General features: G+C 41.8%; 2 protein-coding genes across 4 annotated transcripts; both read left to right on the top strand.

Annotated features, from left to right (window-relative positions):
* Positions 1-3,039: 3,039 nt before the first annotated feature.
* Positions 3,040-12,851, top strand: LOC309537964 (phospholipase A2 inhibitor and Ly6/PLAUR domain-containing protein-like). 3 transcript variants are annotated; one of them, XM_082233132.1, is made up of 6 exons: positions 3,040-3,141; positions 5,567-5,754; positions 7,542-7,667; positions 9,302-9,394; positions 10,604-10,750; positions 12,421-12,851. In XM_082233132.1, the coding sequence occupies exons 2-6, from the start codon at positions 5,664-5,666 to the stop codon at positions 12,561-12,563; spliced, it is 600 nt and encodes a 199-aa protein (XP_082089258.1). In that variant the 5' UTR covers positions 3,040-3,141; positions 5,567-5,663; the 3' UTR covers positions 12,564-12,851. The 3 variants fall into 3 exon arrangements, with proteins under 3 accessions (XP_082089258.1, XP_082089257.1, XP_082089259.1); XM_082233131.1 differs by having other exon boundaries at positions 9,245-9,394; XM_082233133.1 differs by having other exon boundaries at positions 7,476-7,667; positions 9,245-9,394.
* Positions 12,852-18,110: 5,259 nt separating this feature from the next.
* On the top strand, positions 18,111-24,441 carry LOC309537580 (phospholipase A2 inhibitor and Ly6/PLAUR domain-containing protein-like; the record flags this gene model as incomplete). The annotated part of the gene is made up of 5 exons (XM_082232477.1): positions 18,111-18,249; positions 19,060-19,182; positions 20,999-21,148; positions 23,132-23,278; positions 24,266-24,441. The coding sequence occupies exons 1-5, from the start codon at positions 18,201-18,203 to the stop codon at positions 24,439-24,441; spliced, it is 645 nt and encodes a 214-aa protein (XP_082088603.1). The 5' UTR covers positions 18,111-18,200.
* Between the last annotated feature and the right edge of the window lie 268 nt (positions 24,442-24,709).

Genomic DNA, 24,709 nt, shown 5'->3' with positions numbered 1-24,709 from the left:
ACTTTCAAGAGTAAACTTATTTTAGCAGTCATCCAGGGATTACTGTTCACATAAACTCTAATGCACCTCTCTGTAGTTACATTATCTGTGCACACTTTGATATAGAAAAGTACAGCGTCTGTGTATCTGTGCAGATCTTGTTGTCCAAACACACTCCAATCAGTGCTTTCAAAACAGTCATGGAGCTGACTGAAAGCACCCTCTGGCCAGATTCTGACTGTTTTTATAGCTGACTAAGTTCTTCTCCTTAGGGGAATGTACTTCGGACATAGAAAAATTGAGGAATGGTCTGATGAACCTAAGTGGGGAAGGGAGATTGCCCTGTATGCCTGCTTCAGATTGGAATACACACGATCGAAAATATTCTTCCCTCTAGTGGGGAATTTCACATACTGTTCAAACTTAGGAAAGACTGCCTTCAGGCAGGCCTGATTAAAGTCCCCTGCCACAACAATAGCACCCTCTGGATGGATTTGCTGCTGCCTAGAAATAACATCATATAACTTAGAAAGTGCCACTCTGATATTAGCATCAGGTGGAATGTAAACGGCTATGATAATTGTCACAGTCACTTCTCTAGGCAGATAAAATGGCCTACATGTAACTGCCACCAATTCCACATCTGAGGAGCATTATGTATAAACTCCTCTGCTATTGATACACCACCCACCGTGAATATAAATACAGATTCCTCCACCTCTGGCCTTACCAGAATTACTGTCTCTGTCAGTTTTGGATGCTGCAATCTAAAGAGATATTTAGGAACTGGAACATGTGCAAAGAAGGGCTACAAAATTGATTTAGGATCTGGAAACCAAGCCTTATGGGAAATGGATGAGGAAGTTGGGTATATTGAGCTTGGAAAGGTGACAACTGAGAGGTCTCCTTTACAAAGCATTAGCCATTGGACTGTGACCATTAACCTCAGGATTCTGTCCTGTCCTCAGTGCTATTCAACATTTACATGAAACTGTTGGGAGAGGAAATGCCACAGCAACTCAGTGAAGGTTGGTTTCTTGAATTGAGTTTAAAATCCAAGTGAGGACAAAATAGATTGCAAATATAATTTCATTCCATAGGAAACTTTGTGTGTGATTGTGTAAGTGAGAGAAGATTCTTAAACAGTAGCTGTGTTTGTAGGATTAAAGAGTGTGAGGCAGGGGAGATAGAGGGAAGCGCCAGAGAAACCAAAACTCCTAACAATACCTTGAAGAAGTCACAAGACAGAACTATACAGTGGTATCTCTAGATACGAATGGGATCCGTTCCAGAGTCCCGTTCGCATCTAGAGGTGAACATATCTAGCGACGGCATGTCTGCGCACGCGCGCATCGCTTTTTGCCGCTTCTACGCATGCGCGTGACGTCATTTTGAGCTTCTGCGCATGCGCAAGCGGCTAAACCCGGAAGTAACGTGCTCCGTTACTTCCGGGTTGCCGAGGACCACAACTCGAAAGTGCTCAACTCAGAGCATATTTAACCCAAGGTATGACTGTACACAGTTATCTGGGTGTAGAACCCTCTGAAATCAGTGACACTTACATCTAGGAAGACAGGTATAGAATTGCATTGTAATCCGTTTGAAATAAATGGTTACTACTTCCACCAACAGTGCATAGGAGTGTGCTGAAATACCTACACTGCCTCCAATCTTTCCACCCAAATTTATTCATTGGTGAGCGATGGGGTGGAAACATGAGAAGCATATTTCGCTTTCAAGGAAGTAACCAAACTTCCTTTGAAAGTGCAGGTAGAACATAGACATTGTGGGTTATTTTGCCCTGCCTGAATTTGTCAAATCCTCTTTTCAAGTAGTCTAACCTGCTGGCCATCACTGCCTCTTGTAAAATTTTATACAGCACATAGCTTCTGAACTGCACTAAGCATGGTTTTTCCCCTCCTTTCAACTATCTCAGGTAAAATATTTATGAAATTATGGAGTAATTAAAAAGTAGAATACTCCGTCTTTAACTTTATTAAACACAAGCAAAATGAATATCACGGTCCAGTTTACAGGCGGTTGATGTCCCGGCTGAGGATGTCGGGACCAGGGGCAAGACAGCTGGGTGGGTGCAGGAATGAGAGTCCAGAAGCTAGGAGTCTGGAAGCCAAGAGTCCAAGGGTCAGAGAACCGGGAATCATGAAGCCAAGGGTCCAGGGGTCTGGAAGCCAGTAGTCAAGAAGCCAAATGCAGCAAGACAGGAAGCGTGTTGCTGTGGCAAAGGGGCAAAGGGACATTCTGACCTAATATCCCTTCCTGGCTCTTGCCACCAGGTGCTGTGAGTTACCAATTGGCCTCACCTGTGCGTCCGCACCTTGCCTCTTCAGAAAAAAACTTAGGAAAGCCCCAGTCCTGAGAAGCCCTACCAGTCACAGGCCCTGGCTCCTGAACACACTCCTACCAATAAATAAGATCAATTAGATTATCTTCTCCAGGACAATCCTTCCAGCCAAATATATTTATTGGGACAGTTGGGGGGGGGACACTTGAGAAGCACCTTTGGCTATCAAGGAAGGAGTTGCATTGCTAAGTAGGTCTAACATGAAATAAAGAAAAGCACCCGAAGATACACAGCTTAGTGCAGAATGTCCTCTGTGACTTCTGTACTGTGTGGCTAAAAAATGCCTTGAGTGGTGGTATGAGCAGGAAATTGCTCTGCATCCAAAGCAATGGAAAAAGAAGAAGAATGAGGACAGTCATCACTAAACAGATCAGCTGAGTCAAAGTATCACTCCCTGTCCCAACAATCTGACACAATTAGAATAAGGAGGGACAAAGTTCCATAAATTGATTTAATTAGCTCTCACTGATGGTCTTGGAGCCATTGTATTCTATTCAGTGTGTACCAGTGCGTCCCTGGCACCTTTCAACAGTCTTGAGCTATGTCTAGCTTTGCCAGGTGAGCAGTCACCTGAGCAGTACCTTGAGGCTCTCATTGCACTTTGATTAGTGGCCTGAAAGATCAGAAAAAGTATTTCTCTCCTTCCAACTCAGTAAGACTTCACATCAAGCAAGAAGAAAGACAGAGGCACTGGCTCAGAAAAGACCTTTATCCAGCAAGGACCCAGCAACTTCCCATAGTCCTTGGATGTGATACTATTAACAGTTTGCGCACATGTCTGTAGCAAATGAGGGCTAAAGGTAGGCACTGAAGAATATGGTTGGCCGTCTTAGCCATTGCTGTTAGTTGTTCTGTTTTAATGATGGGCATAGTCAGATGACCTCAACTGACTTGGTAGCCTTCTTTGAAGAAGTTGCTCATTTGGAGCTGTCCGTAGTCCTGCAGTATCCCTACCAGGGGGAGTTGACACCTTCCCTGCTGCCCTGCACCAATTCATGAGACAGCTGCCTCATTTTCTGGCAGATAATCTTCTGTACTCTCACTATCCAAAACCTTTCAGGATTCTTTAAGAAGTTTCTGCTTTAGAATTGCTATGTAGATACAATCTCATAAAACTGAATTGTATGCTTTTAAAATAAGAAAAACTTAAAAATCAAGATTACTAAAGAAAAATTGAAGAGTTGTCGTAGCCTGGCTGCATAAAACAACAAAGTCTCAGAGAAGCGCTGTATTAGATTCAATGTACTGCATCAGATTCAACTTTAGCCACTTTATTAATTATTACTGAAAAACACTGACCACATGCACACAGTATTCAAATAATCAGTTAGGCTCCTGTGCTTTCTGGGAAGTCTACCCTGCAGGGAGTAAGGCTAAGTTAATCCTCTGGAGGAACTGAAAACCAAATTTAGGCAAATTCAGAAAATGTGGGCAGGTCAGGATTTTGTCTAACTCTTGTATGGAAGGAGCCTTCCCCAAGAGAGCGAGTTGTATACTATAGCCTCCAACTGCGGCTCTCTGAGAAAAGACAGCGAGAAAAGGACTCACTACTTGTTAGGTGAACTTTGGGTATCAGGTGAAAGTGATGGTAAAGGAAAATGACACCTGGACAGTTCATTCCAGTAGAATTTGACTTTGGGGTGTGGCCCTCATCTCCACTTTCAAGCCGAGGGAGCTGGTGTGTGCTTGCAGACAGTTTTATGGTCCATGTGGCCAGCATGACTTAATCGCTTCTGGTGCATAGAGGACTGTGATGAGTGCCTGAGTGCACATAAACACCGTTTACCTTACCTCAGCAGGGATATCTATTTATCCACTTGCACTGGTATGCTTTCGAACTGCTCATTTGGAGGATCTGGGACAGAGCAAGAGGAGCTCACCCGTAGTGCGAATTCGAACCGCAGACCTTCTGATCAGTAAGCCATTGAGGTTCATTGGTTTAGGCCTCAGCACCACCTGCATCCCTTTGGATATTAACCCAACATGTACACCTAGGTCCCACTGCTCCATGTTTTCCCAACATTTTCGTAGCAGGTCAGAATCCCCCGCAAGGAATTAAGGATTGGCAGATGTCTGAAGTGTGCCCTTAACCCCATAAAAGCCATAGAATGCCTATTTTTTTCACCCCAACCTCATCACCTGCCAAGATGCAGAAGAAGCCAATGGGACCAATTTCTGTCTACTTTCTTTTTTCAGTAGCTCTCCATCTCATCAGCTTTGTTCTTATGTATTTCCTCTGGAGCAAAAATAAAAAAGCCTCTCACAATCAGAATTTCCTTTACTTCCAGATACATATCCTTACATTCTACGTCTCTCTTACTTGTCTTCACATGAAGAGATTGATTCACCACCCCCACTCTTTTTCTGTGTGGTGCAGTAACAGCTTTTGGGGGTAATTTGGAGCTGGACAAACAATGTCTCTTCCTCAAGTGGCCTTTGCCTATGCCCTGGTACCTCCCACTCGACTGGTTCAGAGAATGGCCATGTTTGTGTAGCTCCCTAATGCAGGAAGCTCCATGGCCACTGATGGCTCCAATCAAGACCTTCCTCATCATTGTGTGGGTGACTAATTCATACCTGGCACTCTCTCAGTCATTGGCACATTCAACTCCTGAAGTCTCAGTTCATCCCTTTTATCTTTTGGAAACCACAGCCAAGACAGCAGGATCAGTTTTACTGCTGAAAGCCTCCATTGCATCCATGTGCACCCACAGCCCTTTCCATATGGATCTATTATCCAGGCTTTTCCTGATGGAGCATCTCCACCCCTGTCATTCAGTCCAGACACTGAGATCCAGCTCTCAGGGCCTTCTGGTGGTTCTCTCACTTTGAGAAGTGAGCTCTGAGGGAAGCAGGCAGAGGGCCTTCTTGGTAGTGGTGCCGACACTTTGCAATGACCTTCCATCAAAAGTTAAGTGGATAAGTAACTATAAAACCTTCAGGTGACATCTGAAGGCAGCCCTGCATAGGGAGGTTTTTAATGTTTGATATTTGATTATGTTTCTGTATATGTTTGAACCTACCCAGAGTAGCCAGGGTGACCTAGTCAGATGGGTGGGGTAAAAAAATTAAAAATTATCATTATTAAGAGGAAGAAATCTGAGAAGCTTCTATCAACAACTAATGAGATGTTAGAGAAATAATTCAGACAATTCCAAGAGTGAGCTTTTCTTTTTCGTATGTCCCTCTTCATCTTTGTAATGAACAAACAACTCCAATTCACAGACCTCCCTGAACTATTTTTTCCCAAGTGTTACTTGCGACATGAATCCATGGCCATTAAATCTCTCCAGGCAAGCCTCTACCTGCATCAATTCATTTGATGATCCTTCTCTGCTCTGAGTCTCCTATTCTTTCTAGAATGGTGAAGGCACTCGTAAGCGCATGCCTCCTCTTGGCCCCACTTTCTGCAGGTAAGATGGGGAACATCTGATGATCTTTAGAGGACACTGAAGAGAACTTGGTTCTTGGGAGGGAAGGGGAGTTAGGAGTGTAGATCAACACCATAGAGAGCAATCACTGCTGGGTTACCAAGAGAAAGTAGGGGAGAGTCAAGTCAAGAGATTATTTCTTGTGATGTTATACAAATAAACAATGTCATGTAGAAAAATAATGAAATATCCCACTCTAACATGGAAGCTGCATTTCAGCAATACACACAAAATGTGGGTCACACTCTGTGTGTCTGTGTGTGGTGTGGGGGGGGGTAGGGACACAGAGGGGGGATTTGCAAAGGCAAGAGATTGCCAGATGAAAATGTTGGGCATGATTTCAAAGTGCAGGGAAAGTGCTAAGAAGATGAATAAGCTTTTCTTTACTGGGAGAGGTAGAGAAAATATGCCTTAAAAATAGGACAGAGTAATAATTCCATTGGAATGGAGAGAAAAAGTTGCTTAGGAAAGGAAGGGGGAAGAAACCAAAGTATGGCCATTGCAGGAAGAAATTAAATACATTTTACAAAGAAAGACACCTTCAAGTCTACTCCTTGGAACAGAGCACATCAACCCACTGGTAAGGATCCAGATCCACAACTACTACAGTGGTACCTCGGGATGCGAACAGGATCTGTTCCGGAGCCCCGTTCACATCCTGAAGTGAACGCAACACGCGTCCACACGTCTGTGCATACGTGGGTCGTATTTTTCCACTTTCGTGTATGCACGTATCGTCATTTTGACCCCCTGCGCCTGTGTGCGCGGCGAAACCCGGAAGTAACGCACACCGTTACTTCCAGGTTGCCACAGAGTGCAACCCGAAATAGTTAACTTGAAGCACATTTATCCCAAGGAATGACTGTACTCATTGATTGTGGAAATGTGGGACACTGAATGTGATTTGAGTGCCAGAGAATGATCCAGAAGGCTAGGCTTTGAATCTTCACTCAGCCACGAAGCTCACTGGGGGATCCTAGACCAGGCACTTTCCCTCAGCTTAACCTACCTCACAGGAATCTTCTGAGGATAAAATGGGGAGGGGAAAGCCATGTACACTACCTTGAGCTTCTTAGATGAAATGGCTGCAGATAAATAAATGAATTCGAAAAATAAGAACTTGACAGCAAGTGAAATTGATAAATTGGTTCATCCCTAGTCTAGGATCCTGTCCTAACACTTGCCAACTCAATGACTATGGGAAGTACACAATCAGGACCACACCACAGCAACACTCTGGCTTACTCTGGGCTCCAGCAACTGTTATTTGAAATATGCTACTTTTGATATTGGAGGTAATACATAGCCATCATGCTTAGTAGTCTTAGTAGTCTTATTCTCCATCAATTTATCGAATCCTCTTTAAAAGTCATTGAAATTGGTGGCATTCAATGCCTCTTGTAGAAAATTCCATAGTTCAATTGTGCTCAGATCTAAGCTTGTGACCAAAGAGTGGGAATAAAATGTATTTAAGTGAGAGTCTGGATGGGAGGAAAAGTTGGCTGTGGGGAAGGGAGGGTACACCTTCCCACTTCTTGCAAATAATTAAACCAGTGTTCTGAACAACGGCTACAAGAGTTTTAATTAATGAGTGTTTTACTCATTACATTTCATTCTCTTCTATTAAAATGCTTATTAAATTGAACACTTTTTAATTTAAAAGATTTAATTCACAATCACCTCTTCCTCTGTGTCTCATTAAGCAAACAGCAAAACGAAATAATGTTGATGATGATGATGATTCATGAATCTTTTCCTCCTGTCCTCAGCGGTATTTCTGGAGTGCAAATATAAGTTTAATGGGACTGGAATAACATCTAAAGGCAGTGCAGAAACATCTTGTAATAATAATGTTATATATACCCGTTCTGCCAGTGTTCTGCATACAAATATAGGTAAGATTTGCCTGTCTTTTTGTCTTTTGCTGTTGGATTTGACCCAGGTTAAGATATAGGTGAACTTTAAGGGTTCTATTAGCATATAGAAGTCTATGCTGGAACAACTCACCTATGAAAAAAGTGAGGTGAGGAAGCTGTGACACTTCAGCTGTAGATGAATTAGAACTCCCATCAGCCTTATCTAGCCAGGCCACCAGTCAGGGATGATGGGAGATGCAGTCCAGCAACATCGGAAGTAAAGAATGAATGGCTTGCATATGAAAATGGGGAATCTAACATCACCTGATCACAAGCAGTGGCTGAATTTGGGTGTTGATCGCCAAGCTTGGAGAACTTGATTTGCATCAACCAGAAATCCCTATTGAGCCAAACCAATGAACTCCAGTTTAGTTTTGGTTATCAAACTAGGACAAGAACCCTGCAATATAAGCTGAATATCCCCTTTGCCGTAAATGACATTACAATTGAGAATCCTTTCACAGATGTATAAAAAATAGTCAAAAGCTGAGCAACCAGAATGGGAGATGAAGATGCTTCACAAATTCATGGCTCCTTATCCCCCCCTCAAGTAATTTTGAAAGAATTCTCAGTGATGAAATGATGCAGAAGCAACCAGCATGAAGGAAGTGTTCCTGTAGTTCACCTCTTATAAAGGGTTTTAGTTACCCAGCTTGATTCAAAGTGGGTCCCTCCACCTTGATGGTCTTTGGTTCCTACTTCAAACATTGGTTCAGGTTGATTTGATCCCTTTGCTTGTTCCTGATTCATCCACCCCTTCTACCCAGGAGGGAGTGGGTGCCATTTTGTGGTTCATCTCAGTGCCAAAATGCCTAGGGGCAATCCTGGGTGGGATGCTGCTTACTTGACCATCTGTTCCTACATCACTGCTACATTCTTGGAGGGAGAGGGGCAAGGGGGTAGTAAGGTTGGTGTAATGCAAGTGTCTTGCCAAGTGTCTTGTGTTGGGCAACAGGAGCTCAGGGAAGCATGCCCCGAACCTGCAAACTGTTTGGACCAACTAGAAGAGAGAGTGCAGTGTATGGCAGATGTATTGTCAGATGTATAGAAAAAGGCATGATTCTTCATGCAACAAATTTGACCTAAAATGAAATTCTGAATAAATTTCAAATTTAATGCATTTTGCAAATTAATTGTTAACATAAAAAGAGAGGCTGGTTCTATGGATTATGGAGGCAAGAGACTACTACTTGTGGTTGACAGCTGAACTCTTAAGCGCCTGCAGAAAACCTTTCTTTTCCACTAGACCATTAAGAATACACTAGTTTATTGAAATCTATCTATTTACTTTTAATATTGTATCTTTTATGTATTACAACTGAAAAACATTTGATATCTCTTTCCTTTTATGATATAGCAGTGTGCACAAATTTAAATAAATAAACAGAACCTTACTTTAGATTGCCAAATTGAATAATACTTTCCATATTGTTATTTGAAAAGGTCCTGATTCCGACAGCACAGAAAATTGGAAGCATTATAATGAATGTGCTTTAGGAGCAATAGACCGCATTTCCCCCCAGATCCTGATAGTTCTTTAAAATTCTTTTTCACAGTTAAACCTGAAGTGCAAATTGAGAATGCTTGTTTGTCATCCAGATATTGTTTCTCAGGCGATTACAGCTTCACTGCAGCGGATGGTAAATTCTTTGAGATGAAGATGCAATGCTGCAACACTGACCTGTGTAACAATGAAACTCTCAGCCGTAAGTTTCTGCATCATTGTAGAATCATTAACATGTTAGGGCTTGGATCCTTAGTCAATCAACAGTACTCAGAGGGACCTTCTAGGCAGCTTTGTCTCTGCCTGAGAAGGGATGGGTTACCTTTCCAGCCAGGCCTCTCCTTCTTCCTGTCCTTTGAAGCAGCACCATGAAGGATCAAATATAAAATTGGATACCTAAGCTCCTGAACAGCTCATAAATAGCTTATGGTCCCTTCAAGTTCACTTTCAATTGGATGTTTCAGATATGGACCTTACAACCAACCTATCTTATCCAAGTGTCCTCCTGAATCACCCTTGAGCTAGTTCTTCTCTGTCCTTTAATTGACAAGTACTACTTAACACAGAAGGGACGGGGTGGCGCTGTGGGTTAAACCACAGAGCCTAGGACTTGCCGATCAGGAGGTCGGTGGTTCAAATACCCGCAATGCGGTGAGCTCCCGTTGCTTGGTCCCTGCTCCTGCCAACCTAGCAATTCGAAAGCACGTCAAAGTGCAAGTATATAAATAGGTACTGCTCTGGCAGGAAGGTAAACGGCGTTTCCGTCCGATGCTCTGGTTCTCCAGAAGTGGCTTAGTCATGCTGGCCACATGACCCGGAAGCTGTATGCTGGCTCCCTCAACAAATAAAGTGAGATGAGTCGGCCACGACTGGCCCTAGTGGTCAGGGGTTCCTTTACCTTTTTATCTAACCCATCAGTTATAATTGTGCAAATATAAGCCCCTACCTTACAGCATTCTCTGACATTTATTTATTGATTTTTTTGAATTTAGGAACCACCCTGTACCTGGGTGTCTCAGGGCGGTTCACAGAAACTCTCGGATGGCTCATTGCTGAAGAGCAGTAGAAAGACAGAATCTCTGTACAAAAATGGGGGACTAAGAGCCTATATTTTCAGAGAGGCTACAGCATAATAGATGACATGAATACATTCCAAGAGATTAAAAGGAAAATAAAGTTCACACTCTCCCACCCCACTTTGGGTAAAGGTCATTCATCTCAGAGACCAATGGTGACTTTGTCCCATGCTCAGCTCTGAACCCAGATTGTTTCTAGATCACGTTTTCATCCAAGAACACTTGCAGCTGCCCCAGCAAAACTAAGTTCCTAGGCTAGATTCCATTTACATAACACAGAGATACAAAAACAGACAAAGACATTAACATGCTCACTTTACATTTGATCTTGGAAGTTCCTGATCGCAACATGCTGGCTGAAAATGGTCTGCAGTGCCCATCCTGCTTCTCCAAAGGAAAGAAAAAGTGTAAAAGTGAGAAGACCGTCAACTGCCTTGAGAATGAGACCCAATGTGTTGATTTTAGAGGAGCTCTTCATAAAGGTAACATTGCTATTCCGTCAGGGGAAAAGGCCTAGTCATCGCCTGGGCCACGCAGACTCTGTCCTGATCTCCTTCTGTCCCTTCCTTCCTCTCTTTTTCTATTGCACGTTGCTGGAAAGTGTGTGGGGTCATATCTCTTAGTGGCTGCACTGCACTCTTCCTTAGTGTTTTGCCTGCCTGGACTTTGCCCTTTAACTTTCATAATGCCACTTGCTTGTCTAGAAGCAGGATTCAGATTCTGATGTTCATATTAAATACGCTTCTGGACAAAAGGGGAAAGTGCATTCATTGCTCCACCCCAGTTGCTCTTGATCCTTCTACCACTGGGATGCAGTTCAGGACAAAATGTGTGCCTCTTTCTCAAAAAGCATATTTATTGGGTAAAGAAATGTAACTAAATTTCCTTAAATACTGTGACAATGAGCAGTATCTAGCTAGGTGCTCTGTATCCTCCTAAAAGCTACTCCCGATCAACAGTGTTTTTGAGGAATAATGCTCTTTGGAAAGGGACCAAATTTACCACACCCTTCCTTCCTGAAAAGTAGAGGGGATCGGGAATGAACAAGGAAGGGCTATATGGGCTAATTTGCCCCAGGAAGTAAGAGGCAGAGTCCAGGCCATTTGAGCTGCCTCTGCCCTACATTTCCCCCCCTCATCCTTCTCCGGCCCTTTACAGCCTAGGCTTTGCTAGTTTCACTTTTGAGGGCGGAGTAAGAATTCGGACAGGAGTTCCTGATCGGCTTTTGGAAACCCCCTTTTCCGCCAGTTCATGTTAGTTGTGTTTAAACACATATATGGTAAAATAAAAGGAGGATTCTCTGGATGCTTAGGTCACAGTTTGGGACACTGATGCAGCCTCAGTTGGCATCCAACCATCCTGAGAGACAATGGAATGCAACTCCAGCTTTTTATGTGGCTACATCACACTGTTGACTCATGCCAGGATCACACACTCAAGGCTCACAAACAAGGGAAGGGAGTGTTGTTTTCCAATACTGAGAGCCAGTGTGGTGTAGTGGTTAAGAGCGGTAGTCACGTAATCTGGGAAACCGGGTTCGCGTCTCCGCTCCTCCACATGCAGCTGCTGGGTGACCTTGGGCCAGTCACACTTCTGTGAAGTCTCTCAGCCCCACTCACCTCACAGAGTGTTTGTTGTGGGGGAGGAAGGGAAAGGAGATTGTTAGCCGCTTTGAGACTCCTGAAGGGGAGTGAAAGGCGGGATATCAAATCCAAACTCTTCTTCTTCTTCTTCTTGTGTGGCCACAGCATGTGCCTTTTAACAGGGCCAGGATATGGCAGGGATAGAATTCCTTGCATTTTAATGCAAATCACCTGACCACAAGAATTTGATTTTGTTAACATATTAATTAGGGCAGTTTATAAAACCTCTAATTTCATAATATTTTATAAATAGAACCTGTTTATTAATAAACTTCATGTCTTGAGACTCCTTTGGGTATGATGCCAATCTGAGTAGTTTTTTTTTACCTTAACTCCTAATGTTGAAAATTTTGTACATTCATGTTATGATGGAATTATGTTATTTCTCAGATTTCTTAAATATACACTTTTTAAAACTAACGTGTTAAAATTCTCATTCACCATCACAGGCACCATCTCCTATTCCCTGGGAAAAGGACTAAAGTCAACACTTCTTTTCTTTTTTCCAGATACCTTCTTTATCACCTTTTTCACTTTCAAAGGTTGTTCAACAACAAATCTTTGTACCATCCGCAAAATTGGAAGATTTCTTATTGCAACTGGGAGATTTGTTCTTACAGTTACCGAAGAAAGCTGTTATAGTGCTTCATGAATCTCATACCAGCCTGAACAGGAAGGCTAAATGGGACAGTGTAGACCTCCTCCTTGTGTATTCCATATTCTATGGCAATGAAGGGAAATTGGAGGCCTGGTGGTGAAATCCAGGACTCGGGATCTCTGTTTCTTTCTTGCTTACTTTGGTAAAGGAAAACAAGAGCAGAGAAAAGGGGGTCAGAATGTGGGGATTGTGAATTCTAAATACAAGGAACTCTGTAGTGTATGATAAAAAAAATTCATTATGATCCTTATAATGCAAAATAAATGGTTAAGAAAAATAAAATGCTGGTTCTTGGAACTGTTTCTTTCAGATACAAATGCAATTATTATTAATTGATTTGGCCAAGGACATTACTAAATATAAAATACATAAAACGGGTTGAAAACAAAATAATATACATTGCACAGGAAAAAAAATCATTATTAAATTCAGAGGTTTTGTTAGATAAGAGTTTTCTCCTGAAGAATTTAACTTTCGGGTAGGTGCTATTCATGGTGAGCTCTGGAATTTGTAAATCTAGAAAAACAGCACTGATCCCTACAACCCCCCCCCCCAATCGTCCTGTCTTTTTAATAATTTCGGTAAGTTTTAGTTTTTCTTGCATTACCAAGTCTTCTTTCAGATGAATATTTCAGAATGGGGAAGCATATATAGCAGACAGGAAGCTTAAAAGTTACCGAACCCTTGTGGCAATCATGGTGGAGCATCAGTATCAGGATTCAAGTTCAGTTTTGCAGTCCATGGTTTATCTTTCCTGGACTCAGCCATCTCATCTCTCTCCTGACACTGAGCTACAGGCCATGGGTATGACTACTGGTCTGTATGTCTCTCCTCGTTGCCTTCAGACAGGGTGCCATAAAAAGTGCCTCCACCCCCGCAAAAAAATTCCACTGACTGAGCGTTATGCAAACCATAGGTATCAGTAGTGTAAAGCTATTAGGGGTCTTTACTCCCCCACCCCCAATAAAATGTCTGAGGGAGCTGGTCCCTTCCAAACTTGATGGGCATGGCAACTGGTCTATCTGTCTCTCCTAGTTGCATTCAGGCAGGGTGCCATAGACACTCCCTACCCCTCAAATCCACTGACTGAGCAGCCTTGCAAGATACATTGGTCTTGCATACAACAGGCATCAGTAGTATGAGAATACTACCTCCTGTCAATTGGATATGCCCCAGCCCTCTAGAATTTGATTGAAGATGTCATATGACACTCTACCTAAAAGGTCCCATTCCAGAAGTCCCACCTCCAAGGGCCACCATGAAATAACTTGGGGGGTCCACATAACCCTTCTATCTGTGTTGATGGCTCACCACTGCTGCCTTCAGGTGGGCAGGGACCACCCCCTCTTCTAAGGAGGCATTAATCACCTTCCTGGCCCAGTCAGCTTTCCCCTTCCTGCTAATTTTCCTCAGACCAGAGGGGCAAGGGGCAATGTCCTTGATTCTTACCTACTGAAACTCATCCAACACAACAGGGTAGACTGTGCTCTGGAGATTCCCTTGAGATTCACCTGCTGTAACAGAGGAGTCAAGTTTCCAGTGGGTGCAAGCAATTTCATCCTCAAAATGCAAACAAGTCACAGCATTGACAAGTCACAAGCACCCTCCCCGACCCCCAAAGACAGCCCCTCCCCATTTTCACCTTGGAGCTTTCCTTTTCTCACCCAGCCTCTCACCCTGGGAGATGTCCACCTCTCCACCTGGTAACTGGCAGCCGGTTGAGTCCCCCCCCCCCACTTGACAGCACATTAAGCCTTTTATTTTATTTTTTTAAACTCAGACCAATGCTTTCATATCATGTGTTTGAGATATGTATCGTAGTAATGCCAAATTCCCAGAATAACAGAATGCCACCACTCTTGCTAACAATTCTTCCCTTATGGTCCAGGAAACCACTGGGTGATTCAAGAAAGCAAAAGCTTTTGCCTGATGTCTCCAGCAGAACATAAAACCCAGGATTCCCAAAAGGCTCTGAGGTACTGGTTTGGATCAAGGCTGTATCCAAATATCTACCAAAAGTACAGAATACATATTTATTTAAGATAAATAAGACAACAGTGCAGTAAGAATCCAGTTACCAAATAGGAATAAAAAAAGTTAGAAGAAGGTCACTTAAGAATTTGGGAACATTTGGGGAAATATGTACACAGAAAACAACAAATCTGACGTAGTCTAACCTAGTATATTTTAACACCACTTTCTGAACCTCAAATAGATGTGGCAGTCATCAGTGCGTCCACATCCCTTGTGGGTCACATCTTCTACTCTGATCTGCAACAAATGGTATTAAGAGGCTTAATGTCTCTCATGCTGGAGGGAAGATAGCTATCATGACTACATTTAAAAAGAAAAATACTGAAAAGCTACAAAACTGACAGTGCAAACGTGAATGGTCCTATGGTTGCGAGTAGGTTCCAGGTTCACTTGATTTCTGGGAAGAGCATGTCTGTGACATGCTAATTGTTGATTACTTTGTGCCTCATTAGAATTAAGTTGTTTCCATATCAGTTTTACTATAAAGCCTGAGGGAGTAACACATTTGTTTAAAGTACCTGTTTACTGAAAGTGTAGGTGTGGTTAGACTGGAAGAGGCATCTGGCTGCTTCCCACAGAGTTCATAAAAAAGACTGTATCCAATATGAAAAAAGAGCTTTGTGTTACAATATAAAAAGTATAGGATTTCTGGGAAAGCATGCACTCTCCATTTCCATAATTTCCTGCTCCTCACTGGACCAGTCCTTCCCAGTTGGGATCCTTGGGCACCTATCCTTGGCCCATAAATCCCTCCAAGTCAGCATCTTCTTCCATAGGTTACCTGCTTGGCTTTTGATTACTCTGGCATTATGAGGGCCTCCCTGGGGATATGCCTCTTTTCACACTTGGTGTCGACTAGTGCCCAGGCTGAACAATACAGAGGTGTGGGAGCAGTGCAATGGTTGGGAAAGTCCCTTATTTCTGGAATGAATGAAGCAGCTTGTACAGCTTCTGGAAGGAGGACTCTGACATTGTCCTAGTGTCCAACAGTATTCTTCCCAAAGCCTGGTAAACAGTAACTAGGCTTTAAGAAGGAGCCCTCATTCCCCAGGAGCTGCTTTCATGGCCCTTCTCTGCTAGCAGGGAGAAATCAGGACACCCTGGAATCAAGGCACAGCCAATGGCAGCTTACTGAATTCTGTGGCCATCCTGGCCAAATCGGGACTGTTGAGGGGTATGCATTCAAATCAGCTTGAAAATCACTTTGCCTCCAAGGTGAATGGACTCTTCAGCTGTAGGGAGAATATTAGAACATTTACAACTATTACAATAGTTGGAGGCCATAGGATTGGCGAAAAAGTCCATTGCCTTTTAAATATTACTTTTTGTATGCTGTTGTTTTAAAAAGGCTAAGATACATGAACATACAAAAATTGTTAGGCCCAGCCTGTCTCTTCTACCACCTGTTCTAACTCTTTTATCATTTCACTTGGTTGAGAGATGTGTCCTCTTATATTGGGGTTAGATGATATAACCATGCATTCAAAAACTGTCAAACCTCTGCTTGCCTTCTGTTTTACATTAAAAACAAAACTCTGATGCTTTATATCAGGAAATACGATACTTCCCCATTCCAAACTATTGATTTGAAAGATACACATTTTAGAACCAACGTTTTATTTCACACAACCCTTTATATTTATCATAATAAGCATAATGACACACTATAATACAGCACTCTTTTCTCTGTGTCCTGCATCCCATTTCCCTCCATCAACAGCAAAAAAGGAAGAGACACGGATCCTGAGGCCTGACTCTCACCACTAGGCTTCCAACTCCCTGTGCACCCCACTGCTGTGAATTCTTGAATTCACAAGAAGGAGATTTATGCTGAATCATAATTACCCATCAATGTGAGGTTGGTGTGAGATATGTGAAGCATTATTATGCTTATTTCAATTGGAAAAGAGTTTGAGGCAGGGGAGATAAAGGGAAGTGCCAGGTAAACCAAAACTCCAAAATATACTTTGAAGAAGTTGCAATACAAAACCAGACAAACTTATCTGGGAGACCCATTGAAATCAGTGACACTTACATCAAGGAAGACAGATACAGAATTGCTTTGTAATCCCTTTGAAATAAATGCTTACTACTTCCACCAACAGTGCATAGGAGTGTGCTGAAATCCTTATGCCGCCTCCAATCCTTCCAGCCAAATATATGTATTGGTGAGGGATGGAGCGGAAACTTGAGAAGCACCTTTGGCTATCAAGGAAGGAGTTGCATTGCTCAGTAGGCCTAATATAAATAATGAAGCAAAGAGAAGGACACCCCAAGATAGACAGCTTAGTGATGAATGTCCTCTGTGCCTTCTGTGCTGTGTATGGTTAAAAATACCTTGGTTGGTGGTATAGCGGGAAATGAGGATATTGTTCCGGGTCCAAGAGCAGTGGAAAGAGAAGAAGGAAATAGGCAAAAAGCTGTCCCTCACTCTTTTAAACACAAGGTGAACGTGCTGGATCAGGACAATCACCCATCTAGTCCAGCATCCCAACCGATCCCTGTGGAAAGCCTGCAAGCTGGACAAGACTGCAACAATATTCTCTTCATCAGCAATTCCCAGCACCAATTATTCATAAGCAGAACTTTTTTTGACAGTGGAAGTAGAACGTAGCCATTGTGGGAAAACATGCCCTCTCTGACTTCATCTAATCCTGTTTTTAAGTCATCTGAGTTGCTGGCCACACTGCAGTCTATTAGAGTTGCCATATTTTGGCATATCTCTCTTGCCATATCTCTCAGGCACTGGCACATTCAACTCTTGAGGTCTCACTTTGTCCCTTTTATGCTTTGGAAACCATAGCTGAGACAGCAGGATCGTTACCTCCATTGCATCCACATGTACCCATAGACCATTTCATTCTTTCGAGCATGCTTCAATGGATCTAGTATCCCGTGTTTTACTGAAGTAGCATCTCCACCCTCATCATTCAGTCCAGACAGTGAGATCTAGCTCTAAGGGTATCCTCACTTCTCTGAGAAGTGAGGTTAGAGGGAGCTAGGCAGAGGGCCTTCTTGGTACTGGTGCCCACATTGTGGAATGACCTCCCCTTAGATGTCATGAAGTAGCTATCAGACCTTTAGAAAATGTCTGAAGGCAGCCCTGTATAGGGAGGTTTCTAATGTTTGATGTTTTATTATGTTTCTGTATATGCTTGAAGGTGCTCAGAGTGGCTAGGGTGACCCAGTCAGATGGGTGGGGTAAAAATAATAAAAATAGTATTACTATTAGGATCTCATTTTGTAGCTGGCTTCTGGGCTTTTGCCCTTGCCTATTTGGCTCTCATTTCCTTTCTTGAGTGTCTTCACTATTAAAATTGTAAATGATCTATATTGAAAAACAAATCTGAGAAATATCTATCAACAACTAATGAGATCATAGACAATTCCAACAGTGAGCTTTGAATTTCAGTATGTCCTTCCTTATCTTTGTGGTGAACAAACAAACCCATTCCCGGACCTCACTGAACCATTTGTTCCCACGTGTTGCCTGCGACATGAGTTGATGGCCTATAAATTCCTCCAGGTAAGCCTCTACCTGCATCAATTCCCTTGTTGATCCACCTCTGCTCTGAGTCTCCTAATCTTTCTAGAACAATGGAGGCACTCCTGAGCGCATGTCTCCTCTTGGCCCTGATTTCTCCAGGTAAGTTGGGAAACATTTAATGATCTTTAGTGGGCAATGAGGAGAATTTGCTGCTTGGGAGGGGAGGGAAGTTATGGGTACAGATCAACACCATAGAAAGCAAGGACTGATGGGTTACCAAGAGAAAGTAGGGGAGAAGTAAGTCAAGAGTATTTCTTGTGATGTCATACATATAAATGATGCCATACAGATATAGAATGAAATATCCCATTCTAACATGGAAGCTGCATTTCAACAATGCACACAAAATAGTGGATCTCTCTCTCTCTCTCTCTCTCTCTCTCTCTCTCTCTCTCTGTGTGTGTGTGTGTGTGTGTGTGTTTATAGATATGTGTGTGTATGTCCACACACATACCTCACAGGAATCTTCTGTGGATAAAATTGGGAGGGGAGAACCATGTACACAGCCTTGAGCTTCTTGAAGAAAATGGCTGCAGATAAATAAATAAATTTGAAAAATTAGAAATTGAGAGCAAGAGAAATTGATAGATCTATTCATCTCTAGTCTAGGAACCTGTCCTCACACTGGCCAACCCAACCTCTTGGAAATAAGTAAGACAGGTTAACCTCCCAACCTCTTGGAAATTATTAAAACAGTGTTCTGGATGATAGTTTCAAGAGTTTCAATTACTTAGTGTTTTGTTTAGTTTATTTCATTCAATTAAAATGCTGATAATATCAAACCCCTTATAATTTAAAAGTTTTAATTCACTCACACATCCTCCTCTATGTCTCCTAAAGCAAGACCAAATTATAATACTGTTAATAATAATAATAATCCATGAAGTAATATTTTGCTCCTGTCATCAGCATTACCTCTGAAATGCAGATATAGATTGAACAGGACGGGACTGACACATAATGGCTATGCTGAAACAACTTGTGAGTCTTTTCAAGATTCCTGTGTTGCCAGTGCTCTGCGAACAAATATAGGTATGATTTGCTTGACTTTTTGTCTTTTGCTGTTGGATTAGATCCAGGTTAAGATAGTTGAACTTTAAGGGCTCTACTGGCATATAGAAGTTTATGGTGGGGCAACTCACCTTTGAAGAAATTGAGGTGAGGAAGCTGTGACACTTCAGCTGTAGATGAATTAGAACTCCCATCAGCCTCAGCTAGCCTGGCCACCAGTCAAGGATGATGGGAGATGTAATCCAACAACATCTGGAGGATCACAGCTTCCCTATCCTGAAGTAAGCAATAGCTGACATAGGAAAGTGGGGAATCTAACATTCCCTGATCACAACCAGTGGCTGAATTTGGGTACTGATCTCCAAGCTTGGAGAACTTGATTTGCATTAACCAGTAATCCCTGCTGATCCAAATCAATGAACTCCAGTTTAGTTTTGGTTATCAAACTAGAACAATAAACCTAGAATATAACCTGAATATCCCCTTTGTGATAAAGGACATTATAATTGAGATTCCTTTCACAGATTTATTTTAAAATAATCAAAAGCTGAGCAATCAGGATGGGAGATGAAGGTACTGCACACTTTCATGGCTCCCAATCCATCCTCAAGTAATTATCAGTGATGAAACGATGAGGAAGGAACCAATATAAAGGAAGTATTCCTGTAGGTTACCTCTTAAAAAGGATTTCCATTACCCAGCTTGATTCAGAGTGGGCTCCATTTTGTAGTCCACCTCAAGTACCAAAATGCCTTGGGGCAATCCTGGGTGGGATGGTGGTGATCACTTGACCATATGTCCCAACATCACTGCTACATTTTTGGAGGGAGAGGGGCAAGGGGGCAGTGAGGTTGGTGCAGTGCAAGTTTCTTGTCAAGTGTCTTGCGTTGGGCACACAGGAGTTCAAGGAAGCATTTTTCCCAACCTGCAAATTGTTATGATCGACTAGCAGAGAGAGTGCAGTGTTTGCCAGATGTCTTGTCAGATGTATAGAAGAAGGCATGAGCCTTTGTGCTACAAGTTTGACCTGAAATGCAGTTCTGCATACATTCCAAATTTAATGCAATTTAGAAATTAATTGTAAACATTCAAGTTTAAAAAATGAAAAATCCAATTCCAGTGCTGATATTTAAAAGTATTAATTTACCCCTGCAGTCAGTTTATATTTTGTCACTGCAGAACCATAAAAACAGAGGCTGGTCATTTGGATGAAGTTGGCAGGAGGCATTTGCTTGTGGAAAGGGGCAGAATTCTTAAATGCCTGCAGAAAACTTTTCTGTTCCACCTGGGCTATGCAGATCATTAAGAACACATCTTTCCACATCGGTTAATTGGTATTTATTTATTTTAGAAGACATCTGAAGGCAGCCCCATTCATGGAAGTTTTTAATCTTTGAAGTTTTATTCTGTTTTTCATGTTCTGTTGGAAGCCACCCAGAGTGGCTGGGGAGACCCAGCCAGAAGGGTGGGGTAGAAAATAATAATAATAATAATAATAATAATAATAATAATAATAATAATAATAATAATAATTATTATTATTATTATTATTATTATTATTATTATTATTATTATTTAATACAGTTTTTATTTTATCTTTTATGAATTATTACTGGAAAATATTTTGATATTTTCCCTTTTATGATATAGCCATGATATAAACAGCACCTAACTTTAGAAAGCCAAACTGAATAATACTTTCCAGATTGTTAGTTGGAAAAGGTCCTGATTCAGGCATCAAAGAAAATTGAAACCATTACAATTAATGAGCCTTAGGAGCAACGGATCTGCATATTTCTTCCAGATCTAGATATTTCTTTCACATTCTTTTTCATAGGGAAATCCCAAGTGCAACTTTCAAATAGATGCTCGTCATCCCGCTATTGCTTCTCAGGTGATTACAGCTTCACTGCAGGGAATGGTAAATTCTTTCAGACAAAGAAGCACTGCTGCAACACTGACCTGTGCAACAATGCAACTCTCAGCCGTAAGTTTCTGCATCATTTTAGAATCCTTAGCATGTCAGGGTTGTGCACTGGATTTGGACAAGGCTAGGATTCTTAGTCAATTAGCAGTACTCAGAGGCACTGTGCCTTACTCAAATGGGTTGAGACAGCCCCAGATGGCTACAGGTTGAGTTGAGCAGTACAGGACTATTAGGGCCTCTCAAGGGGTGGAGACGGAGAGGAAAGCATGAGGAACAACTGTGAAACAGAGGGACCTACTGGGCAGCTACATCTCTCTGCCTGAGAAGGGATGGGTTGCCTTTCCAACTAGGCCTCTCCTTCTTCCTGCCCCTCAAAACAGCACCATGTAGGATCAGATCCTCCTCCTGATAGGTGGGAGGATGTGATCCTGTACAGTGCCAGTGCCCCTTGTCCCAGTCATGTTTTTGCTGGATGTTAAGATATTGTTACCCACTGTCCATATATCCAAGTGATTTGAGATTCCAGAGGTACCTGGTGTGCTTTAACCCAGGGTATGTGTTTCCTGTGGGACCATAATGCACAACAGACACTGTGATGTCTTCATGATTTATGGGTTATATATAAATATACCGTATTTTTTTGCTTTATAGAACTCACTTTTTCCCTCCAAAAAAGTAAGGGGAAATGTGTGTGCATCTTATGGAGCGAATGCATTCTGTGCAGCTATCCCAGAAGCCAGAACAGCAAGAGGGATTACTGCTTTCACTGCGCAGCAGTCCCTCTTGCTGTTCTGGCTTCTGAGATTCAGAATATTTTTTTTCTTGTTTTCCTCCTCCCAAAACTAGGTGCATCTTGTGGTCTGGTGCGTCTTATAGAGCGAAAAATACGGTATACAACATGAGGCTTAAAATGAAGACATCCACCAGAAGATGTCCTGTCCCTCTCATAGGCACAGCAGCATCCTCACCTTGGCAGCTTTCTTTTCTTGAGAATGGTCACATTCCACTTGTTCTAGATTTGCTAATCTAATTCTGGTCATATTACTACACATGGAGAAGCCCCCATTCCTTTGATGTGTTGCTGTATTAATCTGTTATTTTAATGACCCACTTTCCCCAAATGGTCACCTCAGAAGTAGATTGGTTCAGAGATAAGTCATGTTAATTTCCTAGGATTAAGAGGTGTCTAAAGAGACACAATTAAAGAATTTTGCCCAGATTATTTAACCCAGTGGATGAGTAAAAACAACAACAATAACAACAAAACTGGTCGAAGAATACAAAGTTGAAGACACCTTTATAACACTCCCCATGCACGATTACCCTGTGAACGATCTATTTCAACCAATATAATTGGATATCTAAGGTCATGAACAGCTCATAATTAATTTATGGTCCCTTCAAGTTTCAATTGAATATTGAATATTCCAATTGAATATTCCAAAAACAAACCTTACAATCCACCTACCTTATTCAGGTGTCCTCCTAAATCACGCTTGAGCTGGTTCTGGTCAGTTTTTTAATTGGGAAAATAAGCACTATCTAAGCTGGGAGTTATGAGCGTGCATAAGATAAGTCCCTATCTTACAGTGTTCTCTTAAATTTATTTGTTTTATGTATTGACTTTATATACCACCCTATACCTGGCGGTCTCAGGATGGTTCACAGAAACTCATGGATAGCTCATTGTTAAAGAGCAGGAGAGAGTGAGAATCTCCATACAAAAAAAGGGGACTAAGAGCCTATATTTTCAGAGAGGTTACACCATAATAGATGACATGAAAACCTTCAGGGAGATTGAAAAGGAAAAGAAAGTTCACAATGCCCCACCTCAGATTTGGCAAAGGTCATTCATCTCAGACACCAGTGGTGACTTTGTCCTATGGTCAGCCCTGAATGCAGATTGTGCCTTGATTATTTATTCAAGAGTACTTGCAGCTCCCCCACCAAAACTGTAAGGCCCTAGGGTTCTTTTCAAAAATATAACATACAGATACAAAGACAAAGTGATTAACTTGCTCACTATACTTTGGATTTTGACAGTTCCTGATCGCAACATGCTGGCTGAAAATGGTCTGCAGTGCCCATCCTGCTTCTCCAAAGGAGAGGAAAAGTGTGAAAGTGAGAAGACCATCAACTGTCTTGAGAATGAGACCCAGTGTGTTGATTTTCAAGGAACTCTTAATATAGGTAACATTGCTACTCAGACAGGGAAGAAAGGCTGACTCATTGGCTGGGTCATGCAGATTCCCTCCTGCTCTCCCTTACATCCTCTTCCTTTCCCTTTCATGTTGCTGGAAAAGTGAGAGGAATCATATCTCTCAATGGCCCCACTCTGCATCCTTCCTCAGTGTTTTGTTAGAATAACTCAGACCATAACTGCAAGGATATATAGTTGTGCATCAGAATTTCCGCTCTCTTCTGACTTCACCTTGTCTTCCACACCACTAGCATTCTTTTGAGGCTGCATCACACTGAGTGTTGTTTCCAAATCTTGCTGTGTGGCCACAGCATGTGGCTTTAAACATGTCCAGGAGATGGCAGGGATAGAATTCCTCCCATTTTATTGCAACTCACTTCCCCACAAGAATTTGATTTGCTTAATCTAGTTAAAATAAAAAAATTCCTTCCTGTAGCACCTTAAAGACCAACTAAATTAGTTCTTGGTATAAGCTTTCGTGTGCATGCACACTTCTTCAGATACACAGTATGTATCTGAAGAAGTGTGCATGCACACGAAAGCTCATACCAAGAACTAACTTAGTTGGTCTTTAAGGTGCTACAGGAAGGAATTTTTTTATTTTGACTATGGCAGACCAACACTGCTACCCATCTGTAACTTAATCTAGTTAATTAGGCCTATTCTCTGATCCACTAATTTCATTATATTTTATAAATATAACCTGTTTATTAATAATCTTTGTGTCTTGAGACTCCTTTGGGTATGATGGCCATGTTGATTTACATCCAAGATATTTTTTTACCTGAACTTCTGATGTTGAAAATTTTGTATATTCATATTCTGATGAAATTATGAAATTTTTCTGATTTCTTAAATATATACAGTTTAAAACTAACTTATTAAAATTCTCATTTACCATCACAAGCACAATCTCCAATTCCTGGATAAAGACTAATGTCAACATTTCTCTCTCTCTCTCTCCCCCCCCCCCCAAGCTCTCTTTCTGCAGCACCACGATTTCACTTTCCAAGGTTGTGGAACAACAGATTTTTGTGCCATCCAGAGAAATGAAAGAAGAATATTCAGAATTGGGAGCTTTATCCTTCTTGTTAAGCAAATAAACTGTTATAATGCTTCACGAATCTCACACCAGCTTGAACATGAAGGGTGAATAGGACAGTGTGGACCTCCTCCTTGTTTATTCCAAAATCCATAGCAATGAGAGGGAATTGGAGTCCTAGTGGTGAAATCCAGGACTCAGGATCTCTGGTTCTTACTTTTTTTGATTTTGGTGGTGGAAAAGGAAAGCAAGTGGCACAGAAAAAGGGGTTAAAATTGCCAGTTTGCATTTCTTGATGTAGAAAATATTGATCTGGTGACATCTTTCCTATTCTGATAAATTGAAGAGGGCTCTGGAAGTTTATTTGTGTGAAAGAAAC

The sequence above is a fragment of the Podarcis vaucheri genome (genome assembly GCF_965113315.1).
Source record: "Podarcis vaucheri genome assembly, chromosome: 7".
NCBI lineage: Eukaryota > Metazoa > Chordata > Lepidosauria > Squamata > Lacertidae > Podarcis > Podarcis vaucheri.
This window is presented reverse-complemented; position numbering and strand designations above follow the sequence as displayed.

What these genes read in the sequence shown, in the direction of transcription:
- LOC309537964 (XM_082233131.1), top strand. Translation starts at nt 5,664, where the DNA reads ATGATCCTTCTCTGCTCTGAGTCTCCTATTCTTTCTAGAATGGTGAAG. An exon ending in CTTGGCCCCACTTTCTGCAG is followed by an intron (nt 5,755 to 7,541) that starts GTAAGATGGGGA and finishes TCCTGTCCTCAG; the next exon opens with CGGTATTTCTGGAGTGCAAA. An exon ending in TGTTCTGCATACAAATATAG is followed by an intron (nt 7,668 to 9,244) that starts GTAAGATTTGCC and finishes TCTTTTTCACAG; the next exon opens with TTAAACCTGAAGTGCAAATT.